At 39.5% G+C, this 26,164-nt stretch overlaps 4 protein-coding genes across 7 annotated transcripts in view; 1 reads left to right on the forward strand and 3 right to left on the reverse strand.

The window, feature by feature from the left end:
• The first annotated feature begins 928 nt into the window (after nt 1-928).
• cdk2ap2 (cyclin dependent kinase 2 associated protein 2) lies at nt 929-3,618 on the forward strand. Its single transcript, XM_077571468.1, has 5 exons — nt 929-1,004; nt 1,670-1,825; nt 2,170-2,261; nt 2,516-2,636; nt 2,966-3,618. Exons 2-5 carry the CDS (start codon nt 1,771-1,773, stop codon nt 3,031-3,033), a joined length of 336 nt encoding a protein of 111 aa, XP_077427594.1. The 5' UTR covers nt 929-1,004; nt 1,670-1,770; the 3' UTR covers nt 3,034-3,618.
• Nucleotides 3,587-7,637, reverse strand: aip (aryl hydrocarbon receptor interacting protein). The gene is made up of 7 exons (XM_077571467.1): nt 7,471-7,637; nt 6,516-6,698; nt 6,250-6,438; nt 5,266-5,442; nt 5,043-5,184; nt 4,323-4,552; nt 3,587-4,234 (listed from the first exon to the last, which is right to left on the reverse strand). Exons 1-7 carry the CDS (start codon nt 7,567-7,569, stop codon nt 4,229-4,231), a joined length of 1,026 nt encoding a protein of 341 aa, XP_077427593.1. The 5' UTR covers nt 7,570-7,637; the 3' UTR covers nt 3,587-4,228.
• A 466-nt stretch (nt 7,638-8,103) lies between these two features.
• On the reverse strand, nt 8,104-11,180 carry tmem134 (transmembrane protein 134). 2 transcript variants are annotated; one of them, XM_077570880.1, is made up of 8 exons: nt 10,930-11,180; nt 10,376-10,629; nt 10,224-10,291; nt 10,013-10,099; nt 9,851-9,927; nt 9,657-9,701; nt 8,761-8,814; nt 8,104-8,655 (listed from the first exon to the last, which is right to left on the reverse strand). In XM_077570880.1, the coding sequence occupies exons 2-8, from the start codon at nt 10,583-10,585 to the stop codon at nt 8,573-8,575; spliced, it is 624 nt and encodes a 207-aa protein (XP_077427006.1). In that variant the 5' UTR covers nt 10,586-10,629; nt 10,930-11,180; the 3' UTR covers nt 8,104-8,572. The 2 variants fall into 2 exon arrangements, with proteins under 2 accessions (XP_077427006.1, XP_077427005.1); XM_077570879.1 differs by having other exon boundaries at nt 10,934-11,179.
• A 938-nt stretch (nt 11,181-12,118) lies between these two features.
• The window catches only part of doc2g (double C2-like domains, gamma), a 40,024-nt gene continuing 25,978 nt past the window's right edge, over nt 12,119-26,164 (reverse strand). For 2 of the 3 annotated variants that reach the window (XM_077571054.1, XM_077571051.1), the window contains exons 9-11: nt 24,541-24,622; nt 23,040-23,136; nt 14,645-18,318 (exon numbers count right to left, since the gene is read on the reverse strand). In XM_077571054.1, coding sequence (XP_077427180.1) covers nt 18,179-18,318; nt 23,040-23,136; nt 24,541-24,622 — 319 coding nt within the window. In that variant the 3' untranslated portion in view covers nt 14,645-18,178. Of the gene's footprint in view, nt 12,921-14,644; nt 18,319-23,039; nt 23,137-24,540; nt 24,623-26,164 lie in introns of those variants that run through there. The other variant, XM_077571053.1, reaches the window with a different exon arrangement.

Below are 26,164 nucleotides of genomic sequence, written 5' to 3' on the forward strand. Positions count from 1 at the left end.
ACATTGCAGTTGAGTTACAGGGGGGGGAAAAAAGCAAGAAACGAATAGCATAAATCATTTGATCTCTTCAGAGCATTTCTAACTAGGAACTCAAACCTGCGTTGCAAAAAGGAGCGTGAATATGAATTCCTAATTGTGTTTACTTCGTTATTAGCATGCTAAGGCTAAGATGTGCGTCCGAGCTCTAACTCAGAATGCAAATGTGCCCATTGCGTGACAAATAAATGTTATTATATCTAATCTTAAATTGCAAACAAGTTGTATCAAAAAAGGTCCAGGATTGGTGTGGTAAGAGGTTTGAAACTACGAGTTTTCCCTTTCACTTGGGGGAATACTTGTAGCTTAATTTGATCTTTTATAATACCAGCCATGGAACTTTTATGACAAGTCGAGTATACGGAAATGCGTAACTAATTAACACCGATCATGAGACATATGACAACTGACAGTGAATTCTTATGTTTATGCACTGTAAATCATATTTATAAAAACATGACATGTCATCATCATTGCTCTCTCTTTTTTTAAAAAAAAAAAAAAAATATATATATATTTTAATTAATTTTTATTTTGTACGTGGGTGAGTATGTGTATGTGCGTGCGTGTAAGTGTATATTCATTAGTTCACCTAAAAACCTATTAAAAAAAACTATAGTCATTCTATTTGATTCATTTGCTACTGTGAGCTAACATACCGAAATTTGTATAATATGTGAATGTGTATTTATTCAATGACAATAAACAAAAATGATATATTTTTTTGTAATGTGCCTTGGCTCAAAAAAGGTTGGCAGATCTGCCATAGATGCCATTTGTCACTTCATTCATTATTTGTATTATCTTTGGAGCCACGCCATTGGTCAATTTATTGTCCAATGGTGTGGCGTAATAAATAAAAAAATAATACAGGCAATACGCTTCAGCTTCCTTTGGCGCATGCGCACTTCTTTACTCACAGGAAGAGCCCTCTTGTCCCACAGAGGATATTAAATCTTCTTAAAAAGGTACTTAAAGAACATAACGTTATGATATTCTGCGCTCTTCACAATCAACATACATGGAGCTTGCCAATATATGTTGTACCTGACGTGTCTTTATTTGTAGAACCGCGCTAGCTCCGCTTTTCTAGATCCCTCTCACATTGTTGTGCTAACCGGCGAGAGCTAGCTACGTTTAGCATTGTACCATCCTGTTAAGCTAACGTCCGTCAGCTTTTGTTTCATTCGGGCTCCTCTCGAATTAAGTCCAGTTTGTCTTCAACGGTTGCCTCCACACAGGAAAACGCTCTAAAGTACTTTTTAAAATGATAACATTACAACTCAATCGCTTAAACGTTGTGTTTATGTAATTAATTTGACGAGAAAATAGTCTTGAGACTCCCAACAGACATTGCGGCCATTTCATCAACTAATAACCAGAGAAGCTCCCCCCAAATAGTCAGCCTATTAGTGTTGTGTTTAGTTGTGATTTTGTCTATTTTAATGCATGTAGTGAAATACTGTACCCTTTTTAGCCCTCTAAAATGCCCCAAAACACCTCAATACTGGCAATTGTTTTGAACATTAAAAATTAATTTGTGTGCACTGTACACAACAGGCATGAAAAGACAACATCCATTTTGTTCTTCTCCAGTGACGGCAATAATTTGATAATGCTGTCCTGTGTTCAGCTCTTAGGAGCTCATCTTCAGGAGTAAAGCTGCATAAGCACCGGCTCGACCGAAACGAAGGAAGCGGCGCGTCGTACGGGGAGCTGCCAGTGGACATCGTCATGAGTTACAAGCCCATTGCTCCTGCGCCGTCTGGCTCCAACCACACGCCGCCTGGTTCGTCTTCAAACCAACTCTAACCCTAATGCTGTTTTAGGTGACTTTGGTTGGCGAGCTGCCAGGAATAGTATTGCAAACTTCATACACATTTCACTAAAATCATATGGCAATCATTCTCAAAATAAAGCGTGGGACCGATACCTTTGAATAATGTGATCCCTCTGATGCTGTGGAGTAATTGATGTTTAATTGTGATGCTTTTTGGGAAGTTGAAGTCTCAAGAGATTTGATGACTTTTTGCGCACATTTGGGTCGATTTTAAAATTCTACAACACAGTAAATAGAAATAATAGCGAACAAAACATCTACTTGGTTATTGAATTGCACACATTTGCTTTCAGGCTCCTCCGTGCCCTCGCCTTCCCTCCCGTCGTCATCCAATTTCCGGCCCGCTTTCAGTGACTTTGGTCCGCCCTCCATGGGCTTTGTTCAGGTAGACTTGTGCTTCTTTGTCGTTGGAGACGATCAACAACATCCTTTTTGCTCAGCATTTGTTACTTTCACTTAATGGCTGAGAATTTGTGGTGCCATGTTTATTTTGAGTGTGTGTGTGTTGCATGCCAAACTGTGAGGTATGAGCAGCTTCATATAAGGCAACTGCCACTCAACTTAAGTGAAAAAGAACTAGAGCAGTTATTGCTATTATAGATGTTTTTGATGCATCTTTCCCTCTCTCTCTCTGAAAAGCCCGTCAAAGTCAGTCAAGGATCCACCTACAGTGAACTTCTGTCAGTCATCGAGGAAATGAGTCGTGAGATCCGACCCACATACGCTGGAAGCAAAAGTGCTATGGAGAGACTAAAGCGAGGTATTAAACATTACTTGGACAAAAGCATTCTAGGCACGTTCTCTAAGTAGCAATTATTTATAACTCACTTTATGCAGATTTAAGACCGGTGGTGGGTGCTACTTGAGGACACCCAGATGGACACTTAATTGTTGGAATGAAAATAAAGTCACGCATTTCTAGTCTATACTTTGCATGGCACTGCCGTTTGACACTAAGCTTAATTCAGTGTAATTGCTTAAGCCATTTTGATATCTAAGTTTGATTTCCACATGAAGATAGTCAGGCTTAATATTTTTTAGAAAACGATCATCCCATTATTCCATGTTCAAATGTTTTATCTTTTCTAGGTATCATTCATGCGCGTGCACTGGTCAGGGAGTGTCTGGCAGAGACGGAAAGAAGCGCCCGTACATAACCTTTTCTCCCCCTGGCCCATCATGTTTTAAACGTTTTTTCTTTTTAAATCATTTCTGGTTGGCTTTTTACAATTGCACCGTCTTTGTCATTCCACCAAGCCCTTCTCTTCAAACTACAAGTTTCATTTTCTAATTTTGTCAGCCGGCATGCGGAGATTTTAAGTAGAGCCGTGCATAAAAAGCATATTAAACCATTTTATATTGGTCATCACAGCCAGAAAAGACCAAATGATGTCTTCTTTAAGTTATAACCAAAACTTTTCAAGATGTGATATTTTTTCCTTTTGTTCATTTGAGCATCATGAATAGAGCCTATTTGCTTTCCTGCTCACCTGCATCGGTCCTATTTTATAGTTGACGTTCAACAAGAACTACTGTACATCTCAAGTCAATTTGTTATTGTGGGAATTTTGTAAACCAAACTTTTGCAGTTCAGTATGTAAATCTTAATTAAATGATACAAAAAAATCTGCACTTGTAATGCCTTTCTTTCTCATTGGTCCAAGATGAATTTCATTGTTGGACCACACGGGAATATTAAAAATGCTAATGCATGAATAAACACATTTATTTGGATTACACAATTGCTGCTTCCGTGACATCTGACAAAAGTTCAACCCATCTACAGCTTCACGTTCAATAGTTGTTTTCAGAATGACAGACAGAAAGTGATGAAACAGTTTTTTTTTTCACATGCGAAATAGGAACACAGAAGAAAACAACGTCAAAGTGTGCCGTTTTATGATTGTCAACGTCTCCATCTGCCAGCCATATCGACCAGGACAAAGTGGTCCGATGCTAATCCCAAGACTAATTAGGTCCAGAGGGACAAAGGAGAGCTGTGTCTGAGTAAGATTCCCAATTTAGCTGTGATTACAAGTGGATTATAACAATTAATACAAGAAAGCAAGTGACTGTGGCAAAAAAGCGCGTGCGGCATTTTACAAGCCAGCGTTCAATGTGAGGCAACCAAAGGGCGCATAAAATGGAGACTAAATGATAGTGCTTGAGGCTTTGAGTTGCTATTAGCAGCGAGTCACTCAAAGGGAGAAACAAAGCAGGACTTTGGGAACATCGTGTGTCTCACGGAGGACGAGTTGTCTTGTGAGCGTGGCTCAAACTGAAACACCAGCATGTGGTGTTCCCTATGCTTTCGCCTTGAAATTCACAGGGATCTTCTCATTGCACACCTCTTCAACCCTGATGATAGAAAGAGCAACAACAACAACAAAATTAGCTGTAGCAAATACAACTGAGAAGGACGGAAAATGGGGAAACATCAACTGACTGTGGTAGCAGTCGTCGGCGGCGAGTTGTAGTTGAAAAGGCCTTTGTAGCGCCCTTTCTCCTCCTTCTCCTTCGAGCGTATGCGCTCCTCCATGGCCCGCAGCTCCTTGGTGACCGACGGTCCGAGGGACGGGTCCAGCTCCAGCACCTTGGCGAAATCTGCTCGGGCCTCCGCCTCGTTCCAAACTGCGGCGTGGGCCTTCGCTCGCTTGTAGAAGGCCTTCACGTTGTCTGGCACACAAGGACCGGCACGTCAAATCGATGTAGAATCACGTTACACAAATGGTAAGATATCAAATTGAAAGATCTTGACAATTCTGAAAGTACATCTTTTTGCAAACCACTGTTAAAAAGTTTGGCAAGTTTGGCTTCAACCAATCATCTCATCAACTTGTTGTCTTGCTTGCTACAGCGACATACACAACACAAGAAGTCAACAATCCCGTTTTATGGGTTTGGTCATGTGATGTTGCACAAAACTAGAGACAAACTCTACAATTTGAGGTAAGCAGTATGTTATTGGTTTATTTAAAGACTTGAAATGACAAATGACATCTGATCCCCCAAAGCTTGGGCTGTTTCATTTCATTTGCATTAACACAGCAAAACTGGTTCAAATCGGATGTGAGTTGGCTCAATCTGCTTTAATTCCACTCATGTCATATCATATGATTAACTACCCTGAAGCACAGGCTGTAATCGAATAAATAATGAGCCTTACCCTCGTATTTGAATGTGAGCGATGAGCAGTGTTCAATGACTTCGTAGTAGTGGCCTTGGAGTAGCTTGCACTGGCAGTAGTTGAGGAGAAGAGGTGTGATCATGTGGTCCAGCTTGATCCAGGCTTCATCTCCTGGTTGCTCCTGAAATGAAAAGACAAGGAAGTGTCAAGAGACACTAGGAAGGCGTGGATAGGGAACAGGCTGGAGATCAAATTCCCTGACCTTCATCTGCAGATTTTTCAGGCAGGCGATGCCGTTGTAGTATTTGTCGGTGGCCTCCTGGATTCGCCCTTGCTTGAAGAGCCTGTTGCCCTCTTCGTGGATGTGAGGCACGAAGGACAGTTTCTCCTCGTCCGTCATGGCCCACACGTCCAGCTGGAAGGAGCCCGGAGGAAGAACCTGCAAGCACACTAGAGCTCGGTGGCAGATACGACGACTGGATGCTACTTTTGCAAAATATTCTAATACACTGGGTTCTCTTTTTTGTTGCAGTAATATGTTGTATGTACCCTCACTAGTCTAAACACAGCATAATATTACATTTGTGGAATATCAATTAACTCATTCACTGCCATTGACGTCAAAAATTCATGTGAACTATTTCTATTAGTTTTTTACACTTTTGTTAACAAAAGTATGAAAACCTAGATTTTTTTTTATTGTACATTTAGAACAGATATAAAATGTATGATTAATCGTGAGTTAACTATTGAAGTCATGCAATTAATTACAATTAAAAAATGACACGATTAAAGAAAAGATTATTAAAAATTAGGAGCGTCGGGCGATTCCAAATTTTAATTGTAATCCATTGCATGACTTCATGAGTTAACTCACAATTAATCACAAATTTTATATCTGTTCTAAATGTACAATAAAAAATTCTAGGTTTTCATACTCTTGTTAACAAAAATGGAAAAAAAAAGTTAAACTAATAGAAATAGTTAAAATGAATATTTGACGTCTATTACCATCAATGGCAGTGAATGAGTTAAGCAGCAAAATATACCCATTTAACCATCTCAGGGGGCGGCCATTTTGTCAATTACTGTTGACTGAAAATAGCATCACAGTGTTGAAGGGCTGAGGTAACGACCGACACCTGTTTTCTGAATTTGATCATGTGACATCCACAAGCTGAATCGGGCTCAATAACCGCAAGTTTTTTGTGTGTTACTTTTTAGATGATGACGCTATCCCACACACCTCCGTCAGCTCAATGGTGAAGACAAGCGGCTGTGGGTCAGCCTGAAGGTGGTCCAGGTCTGTGTGGCCCAGCGAGTGGTGGGAGTGGATTTGGGCAATGCCACAGCAATGCCTCTGGCCTTCCAGGGGGTCTTTCCCGATGCTGATGTTCCTCAGCGACTGGGAGACCAGCGGGTAGAGTGCGGTGTGCTGAGAACAAAAGCAGACCATCTCAGTTATGACCGTGTACAACAACAGCTGGCATCCTATTTAAGAAACTCGCTCACTTTGGTGTCACATGTGAATTCGGCAATTTCCCCTTGTCTCATAGTGATGATCACTCGTTCCCACACAGCCAGTTTAAACTTCTTGCCCAGGATGAGCTCCATTGGTTTGCTGCAGCCACCCATGTTCCTGGAATCATCCAGCACGGTGCCATCACACAGGCAGGTGCGGTAGTGGAAGACCACCTGGAAGAACACACAGTAGGTTAATCAGGTGCTAAATAATAATTTGGTTGAAACACAGGATTACAAAGCAATATGGCCTTTCAAAAATTTATAGGCTATGGTGCCATTCCGCTAGACAACAGAAAAATACTTTTCTGGTTGCCAATTCGAAATTAACCTTGATTATTTTACATATATTATTGTTATGATATCGTTATTTTCGCAATAAATATCACGATTAAACAAAATATTTGAAAATTAAATATTTCACTTTATAAATAGTCTACACAATACACGAGTTTCTCTTTTTGAATTTAACTACATAAATATAAGGTTGTCCAGTATAATCTAATTTATTCATATTCTAAAGTAAAAAATAAAATATCTACACAAGGCCGACATACTGTCTGCGGTCCATCCTGGCCAATCACAAACTGTTGCCACTGTAAACCAGCCAATCAGCAGTCATAAACACAAGACTAGCTGTTCCGCCCATATCCGGCCATCGGATGGGGGAGGGGGGGGGTGGAAAAGGGGAAAAAAAAGGAATGCTTACTGGACTAATGTTTTTAAACCATGAAGCGATTAACAACCAAGGTTCTTTGGTGTGCATCGGTGGTGGTACTTGAATAGAAAAATGCGTTTATGTAGCGTAAATTAATAATCAAAACGTGTTAGCCAAGACATGACAGCAGATACAAGTTAGCATGAGCGAACGAGCTTCGTCGCGTTTGCCAAGCATTCTTAAAGCCCCAAATTAGACGTAGTTTCCCACAAATTAGATTCGTTTTACCTTTGTTCCATCGGGGAAGGTCGAAAGTTGTCCTTGACCCGGGCTAACCAATTTTTTACTGATCCCTTCTTCGAGCAGCCTTCGTGCCTCTTCCTCCATCCTTGGCCGAGTAACAACTCACGACAGAAAACGATGTTTACCGAAGACAGCCGATTCTAGTTAGTCACGTTTTGGCCGAGCAGCGCCCTCTACAGGTAGGCGGTATTGCAGTCTGTTGTGACCAGTTAATTGAAGCGTATTCTCTATTGAGTTGATCTAGATTAGAATATATCGTACATAGTTGTTGTTTAAATGAATTAATGCAAATATCACAAGGGAGGAGAAAGAAAATCAAGGTTATCTGTATAACACTTATTACCTTAATCACAAAAAAGTCTGAAAAGGCTTCAACTTGTGTTTATCTGTATAACACGTATTGCCTTAATCACAAAAAAAGTCTGAAAGGGCTTTTTAATCTACTGGTACATTTTAGAATGTGGGAGGAAGCCACACTGCCCAGATAAAACCTTCACAGGCACAGAGAGAACATGCGAACCGCATACACATACAGCAAAGCGCAATATTTGAAAGCCAAAAGTGCTAACCACTGCTTCACCGTACTGCCCTGCATTCTAAGTAAAGTATGACTAGAGATGAAACTTTACAAACGTTTTTATTGTAATTTCACAGTCAGTATTCACATATCATAAAACACTCTACAACAGTGGTGGCCAAGTTCGGTCATCGAGAGCCCCTATCCAGCCTGTTTTCCATGTCTCCCTCCTTCGGCGCAGTTGAATCGAATGATCAGCTAATCAGCAAGCTTTACAGATAACGATCCTGATCATGAATCAGATGCGTTAGTGGAGAGAAACATGGAAACCAGGCTGGATGGGGGCTCTCGAGGACCGAACTTGGCCACCCCCTGCTCTACAATATGTCCACAGAAGTACACAGGTCAAATTGTGTAGTGGAAAAAGCCAAGGAAGTGAATGATTGAATTGTCAGTGGTCATCGCAACAACAAGAAAAACAATACAATACATAACGTAACGTCAGTATGTTGCCAATGTATTGACAACAGGACAAAAGTTAAAGTGGTTCATGTGGTGTTTAGTGAAATCTTATTTTTCAAAATAAGGCAGGTAGAACAACTTGAAGCCTCTTCTTCCACGGACAGCGCAGCTGATGTATATCACATGATACACTGGAGAGAGTTCATACAATAGTAATGTTATTATTCACACAACACTCTCTGGAATGTAAAAAAAAAAGTTCTGAGTGAGGCTCCTGCACAAGGGAATTTATTTACCTCCAGGGATGAAGAGCAGGAATCCAGGCACAAAGAAGATAGCACTTGAAACACCTGTGAGAAAACACAAAGAATTAGTCTGTAATAATAATAATAATATAAAACTACGTTTGGTTCCCAGTTTTCCTGGGGTTCCAATATCATAATATGTACTCGCATTTGTGAGATGCTATAAAAGTTCCAGGAACGTTTGCTGCTGTTTGAACGTAAAATAACAATGGGCTACAATATAAACGTTTGGGGGACATTGGAATTAATATGCCAGGAACGAAAAACTGTTGCGAAAGAGCGTCGGGTAACATTCTCACTCCCACATAGTGAGTTTGCTTCTGACTTGTCAGAACAGCACCACCCAGTGTTGAAACGAAGAAATACAATGCAGATAAGAACGCTTATCATTCAGATCAGTTCATCGATTTCTTTATTTACTTTGCTAAGTTTGCTTTGCTTAGAAGACCCCAGCTGTACATCAAACAACACTTTATGTTTTAATAATAAAAGTATCATCTAGTCATTGATTACAACCCTCTGAATTTGTCCAGTGGGTTTTGAATTTCTTTCAACAGTTGTGAATAAATCACCAATAATGTCGGGAACACTGATGATGAAAAGTGTTTTCATCTTTCCAAACCAGCAGCACTTTTCTGTTTTTAAATCAACAAACAGAGGATGTGTAAACTCTTGAGGGTAATGTAAAGAAACATTGTGTGTGTGTTGTGTGTGATTTTTTGTCAAAGAGGAATTTCTGCCTCCTTTGAACAGACAATACAGTTTCTATATTCTACTCCAACATTGTTGATATTATAGATTTTGCAATAGATGCAATTACTGGTTAAAACGAGCAAAAAAAAAACCCACAGTATTCCTAACAAAAAACTGATATTTATTTTTCTTACCTGCATTTGGATTCAGCTGTATGACAACGCCAGTGAAAATAAGAGCTACAAAAAGAGAGCATTTGTAGGTTAAATGATTTGTTTCGTTTTATAACCATTTCGATTTACAGCATTTGTTTTCAGAGTGACGGTCCAGCTCAAATGGAAATGTGTTGTATTTGGTTCACGTGCTGTAGGTTCTACATCAAACTTACCAACTCCAGTGAACAGGAGGAGGAAGGAAGCAAGGACAACTCTTCTGTTTTTCTTCACCAGCGGATGAGACACCCACCTGCCCAGCAAATTCATATACAGTGAGGGTGGGACCGACTTGAGTTTACTGTGTGTGTGAGGGTGTCTAAGGGTTACGATCTCACCCGCAACAATGTGCTGAAAGTTGTGTGACGGAACTCAAGGTGCTGAAGGACCACTGAGAGCTGCAGTAAGACAGAGTGGCGGGGTCACTGGAAAAAAGAGCAGAGTTAAAGACATACAAACTAATTAAAAAAAAAAAATCCCACTGTTCATGGACACATTTTCAGAATTATTATTATTTTAAACACATAGCCTATTTACTATTGGACAAACCTGATTTTGAAGAAGTTGTTAAAAGAGGAATTGCCATTGTTGGCAAGTGGGTCTTCATTTTCCAAATTCTAGAATAGAACAGAAAATGATAAAGGATGTGTGTTTTGTCCAGGAAAAAAACAAAAACAGATGCATTTCAAGGTAAGTCTTACTTGATACTTGAGGTTACTGTGCTCGGGCGATGCAAGCAAAACGGGTGATGGATGAGGCTGAGGTTTGGAGAAAGTCAGAGGCCCGAACGTGAGCTCTGCTTCTCTTTCCTTGTCCCGAGAATTCCATCCCTCAGCGTCCACGCCAGACACGACTCCCTCTTCATCGACGTCCAGCACGAAGGCGTCGTCGATATTGAACTGTGTTGCCATGGTGATTCCCTCTTACACGTGGATGGCTTGTGGTTTGAGGCTCACTGTGGATGTGGGAAAATAACAACAGATGTCATCACAACTACCATGTACAGTATAAGGATACAAATAGAGAAAGCATTTTTAAAGCAAATTTAAACTTTTGAACCAAAACGTTAGGAGAAAAGTAAATATAAGCTACTCCTGATTTTGCTTGTGATCTAGTTGTGGCCAGTCAAATCATTACTTATGAGCAGGAAAAGAACATGTAATTTCGATGTGTTAGAGTAAACAGGAAGGCTAAGCTGCTCTGATCTCAGCCTTTGTTTCCGCTAGTCGATCAGATGACCAAGAGGAAAACTTACTTACTATCTTCAAGCAGTCTTTTCTTCGTAGTGGTTCAGCTGGACTCCAACTGGTTTGGCACAAGGCTCACATATCGCCTCAATTGCTAGTAACAGCAGCGGAAGCTGTTTATAACAAGATGCTAACCTTTTTGGGAGCGACAAACGTTCCCAACTTTCGACTCTCGCTCTTTCCAGTTTTTTTTCCCCCCACTAACTCTCCAGCCGGCTATCGATTGCACATGCCTGATTACGCCCAATGGAGATCCGGGAGTGCGCTCAACCGAGCCCCGATTTATCGATGGGGCTACTCGTCTTGTTGACGACAAGGTACAACCCCTGGCATTTTGCTATTTTTTGTATTTATAATAATAATGATAATAATTTAAAAGTACGAGACGTCAGCAAAGTTGTGTGTGTGTGCTTTTTTAGAGCTATAAGTAAATGATGCTGTAAAGAAGCTAACAAGTGATGGATTTGATGGAAAAAAGACATCTAGTGCAATTAAAAATACTAACTAGCTAACTTTTTAACGTTTTCGTGTAAAATTTAATTAAATTTATTAATATAATATTAAACCTTTAACTATAGCTTCCCTGACTAAGTTTGACCGACTTTGTGGTTGTGTCATTGGATTTGCAGTCTCATGTCTTGGACGCTTATTGGCTCTGATGGTGTGAGAAGATGTTGCTCTGACCTGGTAGACCCAAACGTATTGTGAGGGTCAGAGTAGATGTGGTTTTGGACAAATGTTCAGTGATAATTGACAAATATGGAGGTCACAACCCCACCCCCCACTCTTTCTAATCAAACGTAAGACAAAAATATATATTTTTAAAAGACCAATATTTGTGCAAATGTCTGTTGTTGAATTGCCTTTACAATTGATGAACATATCATCTGCTTCTGATTTGAATGGAGAGACAAGATACAGTTTCCTCTTTACGCTGTGTTCAGCAGGACCCTCTTTTTTTAATTTATATATACAGTATATATACAGTATATATATATATATATATATATATATATATATATATATATATATATATATATATATATATATATATATATATATATATATATATATATTTATATATATATATATATATATGATTGAGAAGACTTGAAGCGCTAGAGTAATGTGCGATGCTACCATCTAGTGGCAAAAAATATTATTGCAACTTAAAACTGGGCAAGTACTGCAGAGGAAACATTTGCTTAATTCTTAACAAGACGCCCTTATGGACCGTCTTTTACACAACTTGAAACTTAACCTCCTCTGCGTTGATGTGGATGTGGAAGAAAAATGTTACAGACCTTTCAAAATGCACTATTTATATATTTTGTATTTATTTATCTTAATGCTGAAGAGGCCTTTTACATCATTTATTGCATGCATTTTAACACTACAGAATGACATTCCTGCTGCACTCATGGTGGAAGGAGCAACTCGCGTAGGAATTAATTAAAATCTGGCAGTCAAGTGTATGAATAAAAGCATTCCATCACATATTCAGTTTAATTTCTAGTATGTCCTTAACTCCCCCCAATAGTTTTGTACAAAATGTAAGGTCCATGAGCCACTCATCTACTAACTAGAACAAATGTGTTTGGCTTCCAAGTGGTGCTATAAAAACTAATGGTGTATTCTGACTATTCAGAAACATTCTCTTGAAGATTAAAAAAAGAAAACAAAATTCATTAAAAACAAAAAAAATCATCCCAGTTGGTATCTGCAGCTGCCATGTGTCCAAATAATTTGTTTTCCAGCACGCGAGAGGGTTAGCATGTGCAACAAACAAGAAGCTTCAAAGCAACAACGATACATTTGGTGTAAGTTGCTTTTGCTTTAGTGGGGTAGAAAGGTCACAGGAACGAGAAGAAAGGAGGTCAACAGCTGTGGATCATCGTGGGTGAGAAAAACAGACCGAGGACATTTGGATGTTTTCGTGGATTGGCAAGTGTGAGGTTTGTTTGTGTCCCAACTTCCCAAGTAGAGGTCCTTTTTAGAACTGTAACAAAAACATTTTTCAAAGAGGCTGTCAATTATTAAAGAGTTTAATATTTGAAAACTAAAAAGATTCCACCACTTATTCAGTTCATCTGTTTTTTTTCTTTAATAGAAAATGCATGAATGCTTATTTGAGGCACTTGCTTCTGGGCCTGTTCAATATGTGTGCTACATGCTGTAAATAAAATTGACTTGACATATTGACCTCTCACTGACTATTTTAATGTTGCAATTTTCTCCTGTCTCCTCCGCGTTCACGTCTCGGCGAGACAGCCCGTCATTATAATTAGCCTTTGGCTGCTGCTCTATGCGGAGGTCAGAGCAAAGTAACATTGACAACTTCTGATCAAGAACATCCACCAGGCTATACTTTTCTCACCCATGGGGAAAACCAAACTGATTCAAATGTGAAATAATTGAATTTGTCTTACTTTTAACATCTTGCGCGGAATCCAAAACTGATCTCAGCTTTTCTTGAGCAATGTCAAATTTTTGAGCTATAAAATCCCCGTTTTCTTAAATATGAATTAGGCTACTTGTGTATGTAATAAAACACAAAAATGGAATAGTTACATGCTTTGAAAGCATAAAAAAAATAAAAATACAGCGAAAAAGAACTTACAACGGTCTGCCCATGGTTACAAGGTTAAGATAAAAGCCAGTGCTAATGCTCTTAATTCCTAATATGTTTGCAGATATTGGTACACATAACAAGTTTGTGGCTGCACAAACAAATTGTCAGGTAGCTTGAGATGCGTCCAATCAATAAGCAGCTCTTCGTACTCGTCTTACTACAGCCAATCAGTGGAATTTTGCTTATCTGGAGGGTAAGCTGAGGAGAAAAAGCTTGACGTGCTAGAAAAAAAAAAGACTGCAATTTTGTAATCAGATGCCAATTTTAGTTTTAATTAGCATAAAAATCGAACTCAACAGAATAAAAAAAATAACCCAGTGTTATGTATTGGAATTTTTACACAACCCCTTCTAAACAATGTGATGACATTTTGTTTTGTCCATAAAACTATGTGTAAAAACACCCTAAATTTTCGATGATTTTTTTTTTTTAATTCTTGAGAAATTATGGTTAGTGTAGAAGGAAAACCTAACAAATATCAAATATATCATATTTAAAAGGCACACTTTATTTCACACTTAATACTCTGATGAAACAGCGATGTGTCCAATTAAAAGAGATTTTTGAGTAATTGGATCAGCTAAGTGTTGCATAATCAACTTAATACAAATGACTGATTCTAGCCGATTTAGGAGCAGATTCAATCTATCTTTGAAATAGTATCGTTTTGTTTCGTACTAGCATGTGTGAAACTTCACATGTAGAAGACCCTACTTAGATTTGAGACAGCTATTTCTTATCACATCATGTCTGATGTTGGTTTAAAAATCCATTTTAACTAGATGCATAGTTCACTAGAAATGAGAAGAATTGGAATTTAATGCAATTTTAATTTAAGGAGAAATGTTACATTGGAACATATAGGTCTTTCTTTAAAATTCTGTCATTGTTTTTTTTTTGGTGTGTGTGTGTGTGTGTGTGTGTGTGTGGGGGGGGGGGGGAGTTATGCATCGGTCTGGGGGAAAAAAAGTGGTAATAGACATCCCTAAAGGTAGAATCTGATGAGTAAATAATGTGGTTCCAGCGTAGTTATTACATTTTCTCCCACAATGAAACCACAGGTGAAGTAAAAAAAAAAAAAAAAACAAGCATTGAAACGACTTGAGTTTATTTAGAGAAGTAGTAACACAACATGACCACATGATGCCAGTCACGCTGTGTATGTGAAAGTGAATAAACAGACTTCTCACCCCACCCTCCCTTTCTTTGCATTTATTACCACTCAGAGCCTTTAAGAAGTCAAAAACGCAAAAATAATATCCAAACATTTTGAATGACATCCTGCACAAAAAAAAAGCTGGCTCGCTGGTGGCAGGATGGATGACATGAAGCGTCAACTCATCAGCACGCTCCATTGTACAAGCTGATGATTATTGCTAAGCATGCAGCTACATTGCCGATCAAATGTAAGCAAAGCATGCAAGAGGGGTGGAGACGCTGACAAAGATGGATCACAATCGTTTCGTTTTGGTTTGATTATTCACTGCTGTCACACTGGGGAGTTTTTGATGCATAGAGAAAGAAAATGAGGATGTTGGCTTGAGCTTTTCGTCAAAGCCATCCAAGGTCTGTTTTCATAGTCATGTACAGAACATGTTTTGTCCTTTTTCCCCTCATTCGGATTTTTTTTTTTCTGTGGCCAACAATGAGACATTCACAAGGCTGATGAAGGACCCAATGGATCCATTGGATCGAAAACTCCCGCAAGCCTCTGACTGACTACGAGCGTGCTTTCGAAGACCACAGCCTGGTTAGAGCTGTGGTGATAAATGACATCCTCGAAGGCCGCCCCAAATGCACACACACGTCAACAAGCAGAGATTCAGTACGATGCTTTTGGTGACACCTTTCGTGTTTTTTTTTTACAGACAAAATTCGTGTATGAAAATAAACCTGATATTCAGAAGTACTATAAAAAAGAAGAAGTGATCACAGAAATGGTCATTAAGTCCTTATTGTGAGTGTCCAAGGACACATTGTATTAAGATGTATTAGAGGAATTGCAAGCAATCTTCTTCCCATAAATCAAGTGATAGCGCCCATTTGCCAATGGATAAATTACTGCATGATATTGGCCTGCAGGAAATAAAAGTTGCATTATTTATTGATTGATATTGTACACTTGAAGTAACAATGAGAAGCTCGCCTCTCAAACATCAATCTTTGAGTGTGCACAAAGACGTAAACACTCACGGGACACTTCATTTGGCACACAATCAAAAGAGAACCAATACAAGAGCTGAATGAAAATGCTGCTCAGCTTATGTGTGTGATGCAGTCACTAATAAACAAGTCAAGTCGTTATAGTGCGACTCAAAAGTGAGCATTTTTTACAATGCCCTTTTTGTATTGGATCTCATTAGATTGTGCAGGTGTCCGAAAAAATGCTCTACAACCGTGAGCCGATGAGATGACACATGATTGACAGTTTGTCAGTCAGCCTTCCATCCAGGAATGAATACACACTGCAACCACTGGGGGCAGCAGAGGGTTCCTCTCCTGTGTGCCGCTGTCTTGTCCTTATGTTCCCCCCGTATTCTTTTGTCTCATACACACTAACACACACGTACACACAGACTGTGCTTCTTGAAGTTCATTTGTGATAATCGGAACGGGGCACGATGTGAAAAGAGATGCTGCAAAGACAGAAAATCGAGGCACTGAAATTCTCACTGCCTGCGTCAGACACACACATGCACACACATAGATTACAGCCACAAAGACAATGAAAGACAAATCGTTCAAAACACGGACATGTTAAAGGAAACAAATCCACCGAATGGATCCTTTTGTGCTTTTTATCACGAAGTAACGATGCAGCGTTACTATACAAGCCAGCATAGCGATGGTGTATTCACACTGTGGGCCTGATTTATTTAAGATTTGCGTGTGTGAAAAGGGCACACAATTGCCAGACAGTTCATTTTGCACGCTCTGGGAGGTGTATATGCAAGAGATGACTTTCACAAGCACAATGTAACCTGAGATGAATTGAGATGGCTAATTTGGGGTCTTTGAATAGCACCTCTGACAGGCAGGTGCTAACAAGAACGCAAAGCTGCATCAGCGTAGCACAGGCAGGAGTCATTTTCCACTCGTGTAAACGTAAAAAAAAAAAAAAAAAGAAATTATCTCATCATATCGTCTTTTCAGCAATGCAATTTTGAAATCAAAATGAGAGGAGTCAATCACAAGAAGGAGTCATGCCATATGACCTATGCCATTTCTCTTGCTCTCTCTCAGAGTAGATTTCAGGATTGCTGGCTCAAGTTTTAAATAGGATCTGCATACACTTGTTTAGCCAATTGCCACACACTCAGGATGAGTTAACTAAAAAAAAAAACATGGCTTTGATGATCAAAACTAGACTTTACATCTACTGTATCTGATCGACTGGATCGTGATCTGACAATATTTTGTAATGTCATAATTTTTGTGATTGATCAGTGACATTATTGATCGGATGCGTGAAATAAGACATTATAGCACAAATAAACTGAAGAAAAAAAAAACAGAATGGGTAGCGATGTTTATGCTTTTTTTCCCCATTAATTTCAGAGAATGAGACATGAAAATATTACATATTGATATTGTAGATTATCAGCATTGTGTAAATAATTTTTGATGTTAATTATTTTTCCCAACACATCTGGGCGGCAAATTTTTCAATTATGCGGGGATTTTCACTATGGCAGGGGTCGACTGTAGAATAAAAACACACATCGTTTAAATAGATGTATTTAACAGATCCATTTTCTGATCAAATCAATAGTTGAGTAAAAAAAAATTAAAACTCGCCGATCACTCTCAAAATTCCCGATTTTTTTAAAAATATACAGTAAATAAACAAGTTATCTAAATCGACATATTGCTCCATCTTATGGTTGGATCACTGATCGGTTATCTTTTTATTTCTTGTTTTTTAACTTGCTGATTGTTCGCAAAAATCCTGATCCTGATGTAAAGCCTAATCAGAATGATTGATTTATTATTATTTCTGTAACCCAGTAATATCTGTTTGTTTTTCTTCCACTGGCACTTCCAATACCATCACTTCAAACTTCACTTTGCGCTTGTGGGGCTCTACAAAATATTTCATGGCGGAAACCACCTGCACTACCTAAAGCTCGAAACCCTCTATTGCTGCTAAATACACCACTTTTCTACCCGTTGCCAAAAGTATGTCACCATCTGTTAAGAGTGAGTACACAAACGCGCACGCACCATTTAAATTTAGCGCCTCCTATTTGTGATCTTAGTAAATCAGGCCCAAAGAGTCACATCACGCTGTTGCTGGCCTCGTTCATGGAGTGAATTCTAATCACCTCTTCATTAGTTGTACACTCGAACAAGGACATTAGAGCGACTTCCACAAGGTCTAAATGACAACATTGCGTGTATCCCTTTGTTAACACTTATGAGGGCAATTTGGTTTACCTTAAAAAAATAAACACCACACCTTTTTAACATCACTGATGTCAGAATGAAGATCATTTACAAATAATCACTGCTGTCGGCATTAAATGATGGATTTCATCTTCGTCACTATTACATTATTATTATTGCAATTGTATTCTTTTCTTTTGTAATCTTTCAGGGGGGTGCATGTGTGTTTACTGTGTGTTTTAGTCCGTTTTGTCGCTGCTCGGGGCTCCTTGCTGCGTGAGCGTATGCCAGTGCTCCACTTTTTTCCCTTTGTTTTTGAGACACTCGAACCAGTGTCTGAGTCTCTGTCCGCTTGCGTTGATGCCCAGCTCCACGCCACCTGGAAGCACAGGCCCAAGCAAGGACGTGAATTTGGATGACGGGCCGAGCCGGGCTGGATTGGAAAGATGTTTGGCTGGGGAATTAGGAGAATAGGCTAAGCTATCGAGCATGATGGGTGGGAGGTGACAAATATGCGGGAAATGAGCCAGGTGATGGAGCAACAGACTGCAAGAGAGGTACAGTCATTTGCGACTGCGCCGGGGGTTATGATACAGCCTTTTCCCCTGGCTGCCATTGCACAGTTAAAGGAGCATGAAATGTCATAAAATAGTATTATGACGAGGTTGCCTTTTAACGCTGCTGTACAAAATGACAACCGCAAGCAAGCACGCTTTTGTTGACTAGGACCAGTGGAAATGCTTTTCGTTTCCTGTACCCCCTTTTCGATGTCCCTTTCCGCTCACAACGGACAGGCAACCTGCTAAGGGAGGTTCTGCAGAACTCCAAAACACTCCCAGCGACTCCAAACAGAGGTCGACAGATGTTCCCTGAGCCCGAGGGCCGCTCGGGACAACCCGGGCCGTCACTGTCGCGCGCGATGGCAAAGTTCAGTTTGACACCCGGGTAGGAGAGGAGCAGGTGCACGGAACCTCCTGTGCTCCAAATGTTTACTCCCTCGGCTCGGGCGGCGGCAACTTCAAGGGCGTCAAGTCTGCAAAACAGCTGGGTAATCATCTCTCTCTTAATTGAGTCGTTAATCAATCATTGATTGGATTACAGGCAGCACCATGTGCTAGTGGTTAGCACGTCTGCCTCACAGTTCTGCGTTTACGGGTTTGAATCTTGATTCTATGGCCGTATGAAGTCAAAAATGGATGAATGATTCCCTTCGTTGCCCCGTGAATCTTGATTGTTCATTTGACCAAGTCATTTTGGCCAATTCTATTCGGAAAGTCTCTTCCTGTTCCCTGTGCACAAAATCCCCGAGGACATGCTTGGATGAGTATGACATTGACGAATTTGGGGGGGCTTAACCTCAACACCCTCAAATACGTTTGGGATGAACAAGATCAGAGATTCTAAGCCAGCAGCTTCTAACCTCACAACTGCTCTTTTAATGGATGAGCTCACGTCCAACATCTTGTCGAAAGTGTTCCCAGAAGAAGGGAAGCTGTACTAGCTGCAACGGCAAGATCGAGTCCATATTCTATTCTCAGGTCACATCTAAAGTGAATCACTGAACTTCAGATTCGGTGCTTGTAACTTTTCAAAGACGCCAATGTGGCAGGTGAGCTTACTTGAAACAGCCTCGCCTTACTTGCCTAGTTAATTATTTTGGGATGTGAAACTGTCATCTTTACAGCTCACCATTCTTGATGAGGTGTTCATGATGATGATGAGGATGATGATGAAGGTGATGATGATGATGGTTTTCTGCAGGAGCTTCAAGCATCTCAAGCACCTTTGCCTGACATGACACATACAGTATATGATCGCTCAAGAAAAGCACATAAGCAGGTTTTCCTATAATGTTGAGTTGTTGCATTAGCTAAGACTCCCAAAGAGCCTCAGTTGGTAGAGCATCAGACTTTTAATCTGAGGGTCCAGGGTTCAAGTCCCTGTTCAGGCAATTGTTTACTTCTGTGTTGTTTTACTTCTGAGCTAGGCTCAGATCTTCATGTGAATGCTAGCAAAACGGCTGATGAAAGGAGGTAACAATACATAATATTTCATGCGTGTAGCAATCCTAACTGTCCAGACATATTTTACTAGTAAGAAACTTTATGTAATTAATGTTAACTCATTCACTGCCATTGACGGCTATAAACGTCAAAAATTCATTTGAACTATTTCTATTAGTTTAAAAAAAAATTCCCATTTTTGTTAACAAGAGTATGAAAACCTAGGATTTTTTTTGTACATTTAGAATAGATGTAAAATTTGTGAAGTCATGCGATTAATTACGATAAAATTAAGCGCCTGATGCCCCTAATTTTTAATAACCTTTTCTTTTTCTTTTTTAAACAAAAAATAGTTGTTTAATTTTTAATAATCTTTTATTTTTATTTTTAGAAAAAATTATTAAAAATTAGGGGCGCCAGGCGATTAAAATTTTTAATCGTAATTAACTGCATTACTTCACTAGTTAACTCACAAATTTTATATCTGTTCTAATACAATAAAAAAAAAAAAATTCTAGGTTTTCATACTCTTGTTACCAAAAGTGGGAAAAAATGTTAAACTAATAGAAATTGTTCAAATGAATTTTTGACATCTATAGCCGTCAATGGCAGTGAATGAGTTAATGATGAAGGCATAACGCCAAAACGATTTGTAACAAAACATCTTAATTATTTGTTACACAAATGTAAAAATAAACTCAATATCAAAAGGTTAAAAAAAACAACACTCTCCCTTAACTTTAATAACAATGGACGTGTGTAATTCCGTATGGTAAATCAGGAATCTCGCTACGTATATTTGTTTATTCTCCTCTCATCTTCAAAGACTCCTAGTAGAGGCTGGTCCAATTTTTTTTTTTAAGTGTTGCAATAAAGAGACAAAAAGCCAAAGCAAAATCATTTTTAGGTCTTGCATCCTGCTCTAAAATACTTTTTGCCATCATTTCCAAACGTACTGTACCTTAATATTTTCTCTAGCTGCCTCACAGACTCAAAGTAGTGACTCGAGTTCCAGCTTGTAAACGCGAATCTCTCCTTCCTGCATTGTTAGTTTTCATGACGTGACATATGAGACGTCACTCCACAGGCAAGAATGTCAATTGTGAAGCTGTAAGCACTTCAGGTCCTCTTTCTTATGCATTCCATAGTGTACAGATGTTTGCCATGTGTCTTTATCTAGAATTGGGGTCTCCTCCTGTAACTTATTATTTTGTAATGATTAGCTTTGTTCCACATACACACGTGAGGGAAAACTGTGATTGAAAATTGCGTTCTTATTCAAGTATTTTCAAATGTGACTCAATGCTGCATTCAAGGGGCACTTATTGGCAATGAATGGTAAGTGCCAATTAGATCCCTGTATTCTTCTTGCTATCATTGCCATCATATATTATGCAGGAATTAATTGTGACTTTGTAAAGTACCTGTAGCAATTTGCGTAAAGCGTTACTGGCATCACTGGTTTTAGCCACTATTAACTCATTCACTGCCATTGACGGCTATAGACGTCAAAAATTCATTTGAACTATTTCTATTAATTTTCCACTTTTTCCACTTTTGTTAATAAGGGTATGAAAACCCCCCAAAAAATTGTTTTTGTACATTTAGAACAGATATAAAATTTGTTATTAATCGTGAGTTAATTATTGAAGTCATGTGATTAATTACAATTGAAATTTAAAAAAAAGAAAAGATCATTAAAAATTAGGGGCGTCAGGCAATTCAATTTTTAAAAATTGTAATTAATCGCATGACTTCCCTAGTTAACTCATGATTAATCACACATTTTATATCTGTTCTAAATGTACAATAAAAAAAATTCTAGGTTAAGTAAACGAATAGAAATTGTTAAAAGGAACTTTTGACGTCTATAGCCGTCAATGGCAGTGAATGAGTTAACTGCTGTCAGTCAACTGCCCGCTAGGCTTCTTCATCAACACATTCCAGTTTTCTTCCCAGACTTATCTTTCTCCCGCCGCCAATTAACCTAAATGGCAGGCTTCTATCGCTAAACGTGCAATGATGACGTTTGTTATCTATAGGGCTGTTGGACTGACGGTCTTTTGTCCCAGTGGGGATAATAACTCACTGGGTTATCTCAACAGCGAGTCCCTCCCACCAACCAGAGCGTCGCCCACACCCGACATGGCAAAAAGCTCTGACCTGAACACCTGGAGCTCACTAGGGGGGAATCTTTTTTCCTTGTTCCACCCTCCTGCCTTCCAATCAGTCATGAATCCCCCCCCATGTGCTTTCTCTATGGGATGGTCACACCAGGCCATTCGAAAGCTGTTTAGTGGGAGTGATTCTGTAAGCATGAATGCATGTACACTGCAGAGCCGACCAAAAAAAGAAGAAAAAAAAAGCACCATTTCTTAAGCCTCTTATTTCCTTTATATGTTCAATCCCTCTTTTGCTAGCTCAATCAGACTCCCCGTGCATCATAATTAACTCTCAGCTCCCAGCACTTTTTAAGTATCTTTATTATTTTTTTTAATGTATCTTTTACCTCTCCCTTCCTCTCTCCCACCACCCACGCTCGGCCTGGTTTTGATATTCGTTCAAATTTGCGTCTTTTTCATTCACTCTTGCGCAGCTATCTTTCTAATTGCTACCTCCTCCTATCTCTTGTCTCCTTATCTTCAACATAAACTACATTGCCAAAAGAATTTGCTCACCTGCCTTGACTCGCATATACATTTAAATTTAAGTGTCATCCCATTCTTAATCCATCGGAGTTAACACATTTTTATTGTTTGGTTATCGACTCAGCATGAGGCTATGCATTGTTTTAGTGTTGTATGGTGTTGCTGTATCTGTGTTGTTAATTTATCGTTTTAAGAGTCTTATTGTATGATTGATTTTTACTCCATGTACAGCAATTTTTTTTTTTTTTACAGCAATGGTTGTTTTAAAGGGCTTTATGAATAGAGTTGAGGTGAGTTGAACTTGACTGGATTATCCATACCATAACCTTATAGAATACTTTGGGGATAAATTAGAAAGGAGCCTGGAATGGGATGTCACCTCAATTCATATGCGAGTCAAGACATGTGATCAAATAATTTTGGCAATATCTTGTAGTTTGCCAGTTTACCTATGAAGTCGTTGCTCATTCCCAAGTCGTAGTCCCACACTGAGATCTCAAGGGTTTTCTTAGCCAGCAAGTCCAGAGTCACCTCATAGGAAAACTCCTGCACGCAATAAAGACACAAACACATTTCTGTACATCAGTTTGATCACACATAACAGATCGAATTAGCTTGTTTTATGATTATTATTTTTTGGCTGTATGAGCAATAGTGAAAAAAGTTGCATTGTGCTTTTATTTCTCTATCTGATGCAACTTTGAAGATTTGTAACAAAACACCACCAATCCTTGGTATAAAACCATCGCTTGCAACAACTGCATCAAGCCTGTGAGCCACTGACATCCCCACATTTTCAGTTCTTCTTTTGTTTGCTTTTCCAGGATTTCATCGTGGCCTCTTGCAGTTGTTGCTCGATTTGGGGGTTACAGGAAATTTAAAGACTGGTTGAGTCTATAGCCCTACACACCATTACTTTAAAGGGACTACATTATGGTATTTTAAGCCCTTCCACAGTTAACTATAGGCATATAATGATGAAATCTTACCTTTGACGCAATCGCGATGTAATTTGTTATGAAATACCAGTTAATTCGGTGGCTATTTTTCTTACACGGAAGTCAAACGCTCGGTTCAGTAAAACCCCGCCTCTTCCCCTGTGGCTGCCGCGCTCCTCTCATGACATCGTCCAAGACGGCTGCTTCGCGCAACGCCCACGAAACATACAGATTTTTAAAATAGACTCTAAATTTCACGGGCTGCTAGATCTCTGCGTTTTGGAGGGGAGCAGAGAGGTTAGAGCAAAGGAGGAGAAAAAAAAAACACCACAGCGGTTCGCTAATGGGGCGAGCGCACTATCCACTACACCATCCATTCATTTAAATTAATCAATGCAAATGCTTTACTTGTAGTTTACACCAGTGTCAGCCAATGGATTTTAAGACAGCCAATTGTCATTTCATTGCACTTTGCCATTGCAAATGTGAAGAATAATTGATTGCTTTGAATTCATTTGGACAGAATGTTTATTGATAAAGGCTACTTTTGTCATTATCCCATGGAGGGAGGTCTCAGAGAAAGTGGAGGCCGTAGAGGCGGTGCGGGGGTGGGGCCGTACGCAATGACGTCAAACCGTGCCAATAGCTCGTTTTCTCAGGTTGGGAGGGGCTGGTGCTTGGAGAGCGGAATAACCTAGAATTTCTCATACAGGGGCGAATGGAGGAAAACACAACTTTGGTCATGTTTTTGGTGAGGAATTAGCATTTTAACATGGCTAAAAGCTCCAAAAAGTTTTATTTTTCATGTTGCAGTGCCTTTAACCTTCTAAAGACTCAAGTAATCCTCAAAACAAACAACAACTGAAAGAGGCTGTAGTGGAAATGTGGAATAATACAAGAAAGGAAAAAGGCTCAAGGTTGGTGATGCCAATGGTTCACAGGCTGAATTGAATGTTTACAGCATCAATTAGTCGATTGGCCTCGCTGCTCCAATACATGCACGGATGTGTACCTCATTGAATTCAGGGTTGAGAGTCTTTTTCTTCACTGACGTCTTGTACTTGGACTTCTTCCCCATGTCTGGCTGCAAGATGCTTAGAGGACAAGAAGAATGATTGTCAAACTTTTAATACATTACTATAAGTAGCACTCATTTCTGGCACTTTATGCTGAAGTCAAATGAAATGATTTATAACTTCACCTATTAGTGAACATAGTAATCACACATTATTTGTGACCCGGTGGGCTACTAAGATGGCTTGATTAAGGGCACCTCAACCATGGATGAACATACTGCATTTGCTATTGCACACTGGCCTCCGCCACCAATAGCTGCTGTGCCACAATTAATCTTCACATGAATCATCTTTGCATACTTTAATAAATAAACCTCTCACAGATGCCTGTTATCTTCCTGAGAGAGGAAAAAACAGATGGTAGCTTGTAACGACCTTGACTAACACCACCATGTGTCGTAGTAAACATCTTCACCACAGCGCACTCAAGCCTGAGCAGCAATACAACAAACATAAGTTTATTGTGAGCTTTTTGATGAAAGCGCTGCTGTACGTGGCGGAGAATTCTGAAAGGGCTTTAGAAAAACACGTTTTCACAGTCTGAAAACTGAATATAAACTTCCAGCCACTATATGAGGAAATGCCATCCCTATACAGATGAAGGGAATTGAAAAGATGACCATTTTTGTTATAGGGCACTTTTTATTTTAATCACCCGTCCACAGAGGGTGATTTTGGCCTTTAATTAGCTGGTGTTGGTAGGTAACGTCTGTCAATTTTGGAAAAGGCCAGGCATGTACTTTCTCCTCATATTTCTAGTATGCAAATAGCAGCAAGATGACTGACCTTCATCTTTACATCTGAAACTTCAATCAGGTGAACTTTCATAGCGCAATCAAACAATTTTTGTGGAACTAAATGGTCAATTTGAGCTCCGGAAATATATTGAAGCCACACTTTTCTGGAATGGAAGATATTAACCCATCCACTTTTTATCTCTTGCCCATATTTGACAATAAACCTTGCTGAATGGAACCAAATTGAGACAGAAAGCTTACAATTACTCTTTTGAAGATAATTGTGACCTAAAAGTCCTTTGGACAAAGAAACACAAGCGACAGCAGACCACAGCGAGATCCTTATCATGCCAAGGTTGGAGGAGTATATACGCTCCAGTAAAGATGCACCAGACGGGATTGCCAGAGGGCGGTGGGAGTCATCTGCGTAAATTCTGAGTCAAGCTTTTCAGGTGGCGGGGTATCTCCCTACCCCCTCCACCAGTGACTGACAGCTGATGCATGGCGCAGACTTGCTGCTGTCACTGCAGCACCGGAATCAGAGCGAAGGTGGTGCAAAAATGTGATTCACTATATGCTTGTGTCAGCAATGAAAAGGAAAGCAGGTATCAGAAACAATTTCCTTCTCAATCCTTCTGTTTGATGAGCGCGAGGCAGCCAAGCAATTGAAAGGACGCACAGCATGCCGTAAGTTCCCTCAATACAACTCTAGTGTCCTTTCAAATGACAAACTATGTTTACAAGAAAGAAGTCATTTGAAGAAGGCAGCCAAAGACCGGTAGCAATTGAGCTGGTGAGGCAGAAGCCCCGGGAGGAGGCACGG

The sequence above is a fragment of the Vanacampus margaritifer genome, chromosome 7, assembly GCF_051991255.1.
Source record: "Vanacampus margaritifer isolate UIUO_Vmar chromosome 7, RoL_Vmar_1.0, whole genome shotgun sequence".
Taxonomy (NCBI): Eukaryota; Metazoa; Chordata; class Actinopteri; order Syngnathiformes; family Syngnathidae; genus Vanacampus; species Vanacampus margaritifer.

Bases quoted from the DNA above. Each gene is read 5' to 3' on its own strand.
- tmem134 (XM_077570880.1), bottom strand. From the start codon at position 10,585: ATGGCAACACAGTTCAATATCGACGACGCCTTCGTGCTGGACGTCGAT. The intron at 9,702-9,850 runs GTAAGTTTGATG...CTCTTTTTGTAG, and splicing joins CCTCCTGTTCACTGGAGTTG to CTCTTATTTTCACTGGCGTT. The intron at 8,815-9,656 runs GTAAGAAAAATA...GTTTTCTCACAG, and splicing joins ACAGCTGAATCCAAATGCAG to GTGTTTCAAGTGCTATCTTC.
- cdk2ap2 (XM_077571468.1), top strand. From the start codon at position 1,771: ATGAGTTACAAGCCCATTGCTCCTGCGCCGTCTGGCTCCAACCACACG. The intron at 2,262-2,515 runs GTAGACTTGTGC...CTCTCTGAAAAG, and splicing joins CCTCCATGGGCTTTGTTCAG to CCCGTCAAAGTCAGTCAAGG. The intron at 2,637-2,965 runs GTATTAAACATT...TATCTTTTCTAG, and splicing joins TATGGAGAGACTAAAGCGAG to GTATCATTCATGCGCGTGCA.
- aip (XM_077571467.1), bottom strand. From the start codon at position 7,569: ATGGAGGAAGAGGCACGAAGGCTGCTCGAAGAAGGGATCAGTAAAAAA. The intron at 6,439-6,515 runs GTGAGCGAGTTT...TTTTGTTCTCAG, and splicing joins AATTCACATGTGACACCAAA to CACACCGCACTCTACCCGCT. The intron at 4,553-5,042 runs GTAAGGCTCATT...CTTGTGTGCCAG, and splicing joins GCTCACATTCAAATACGAGG to ACAACGTGAAGGCCTTCTAC.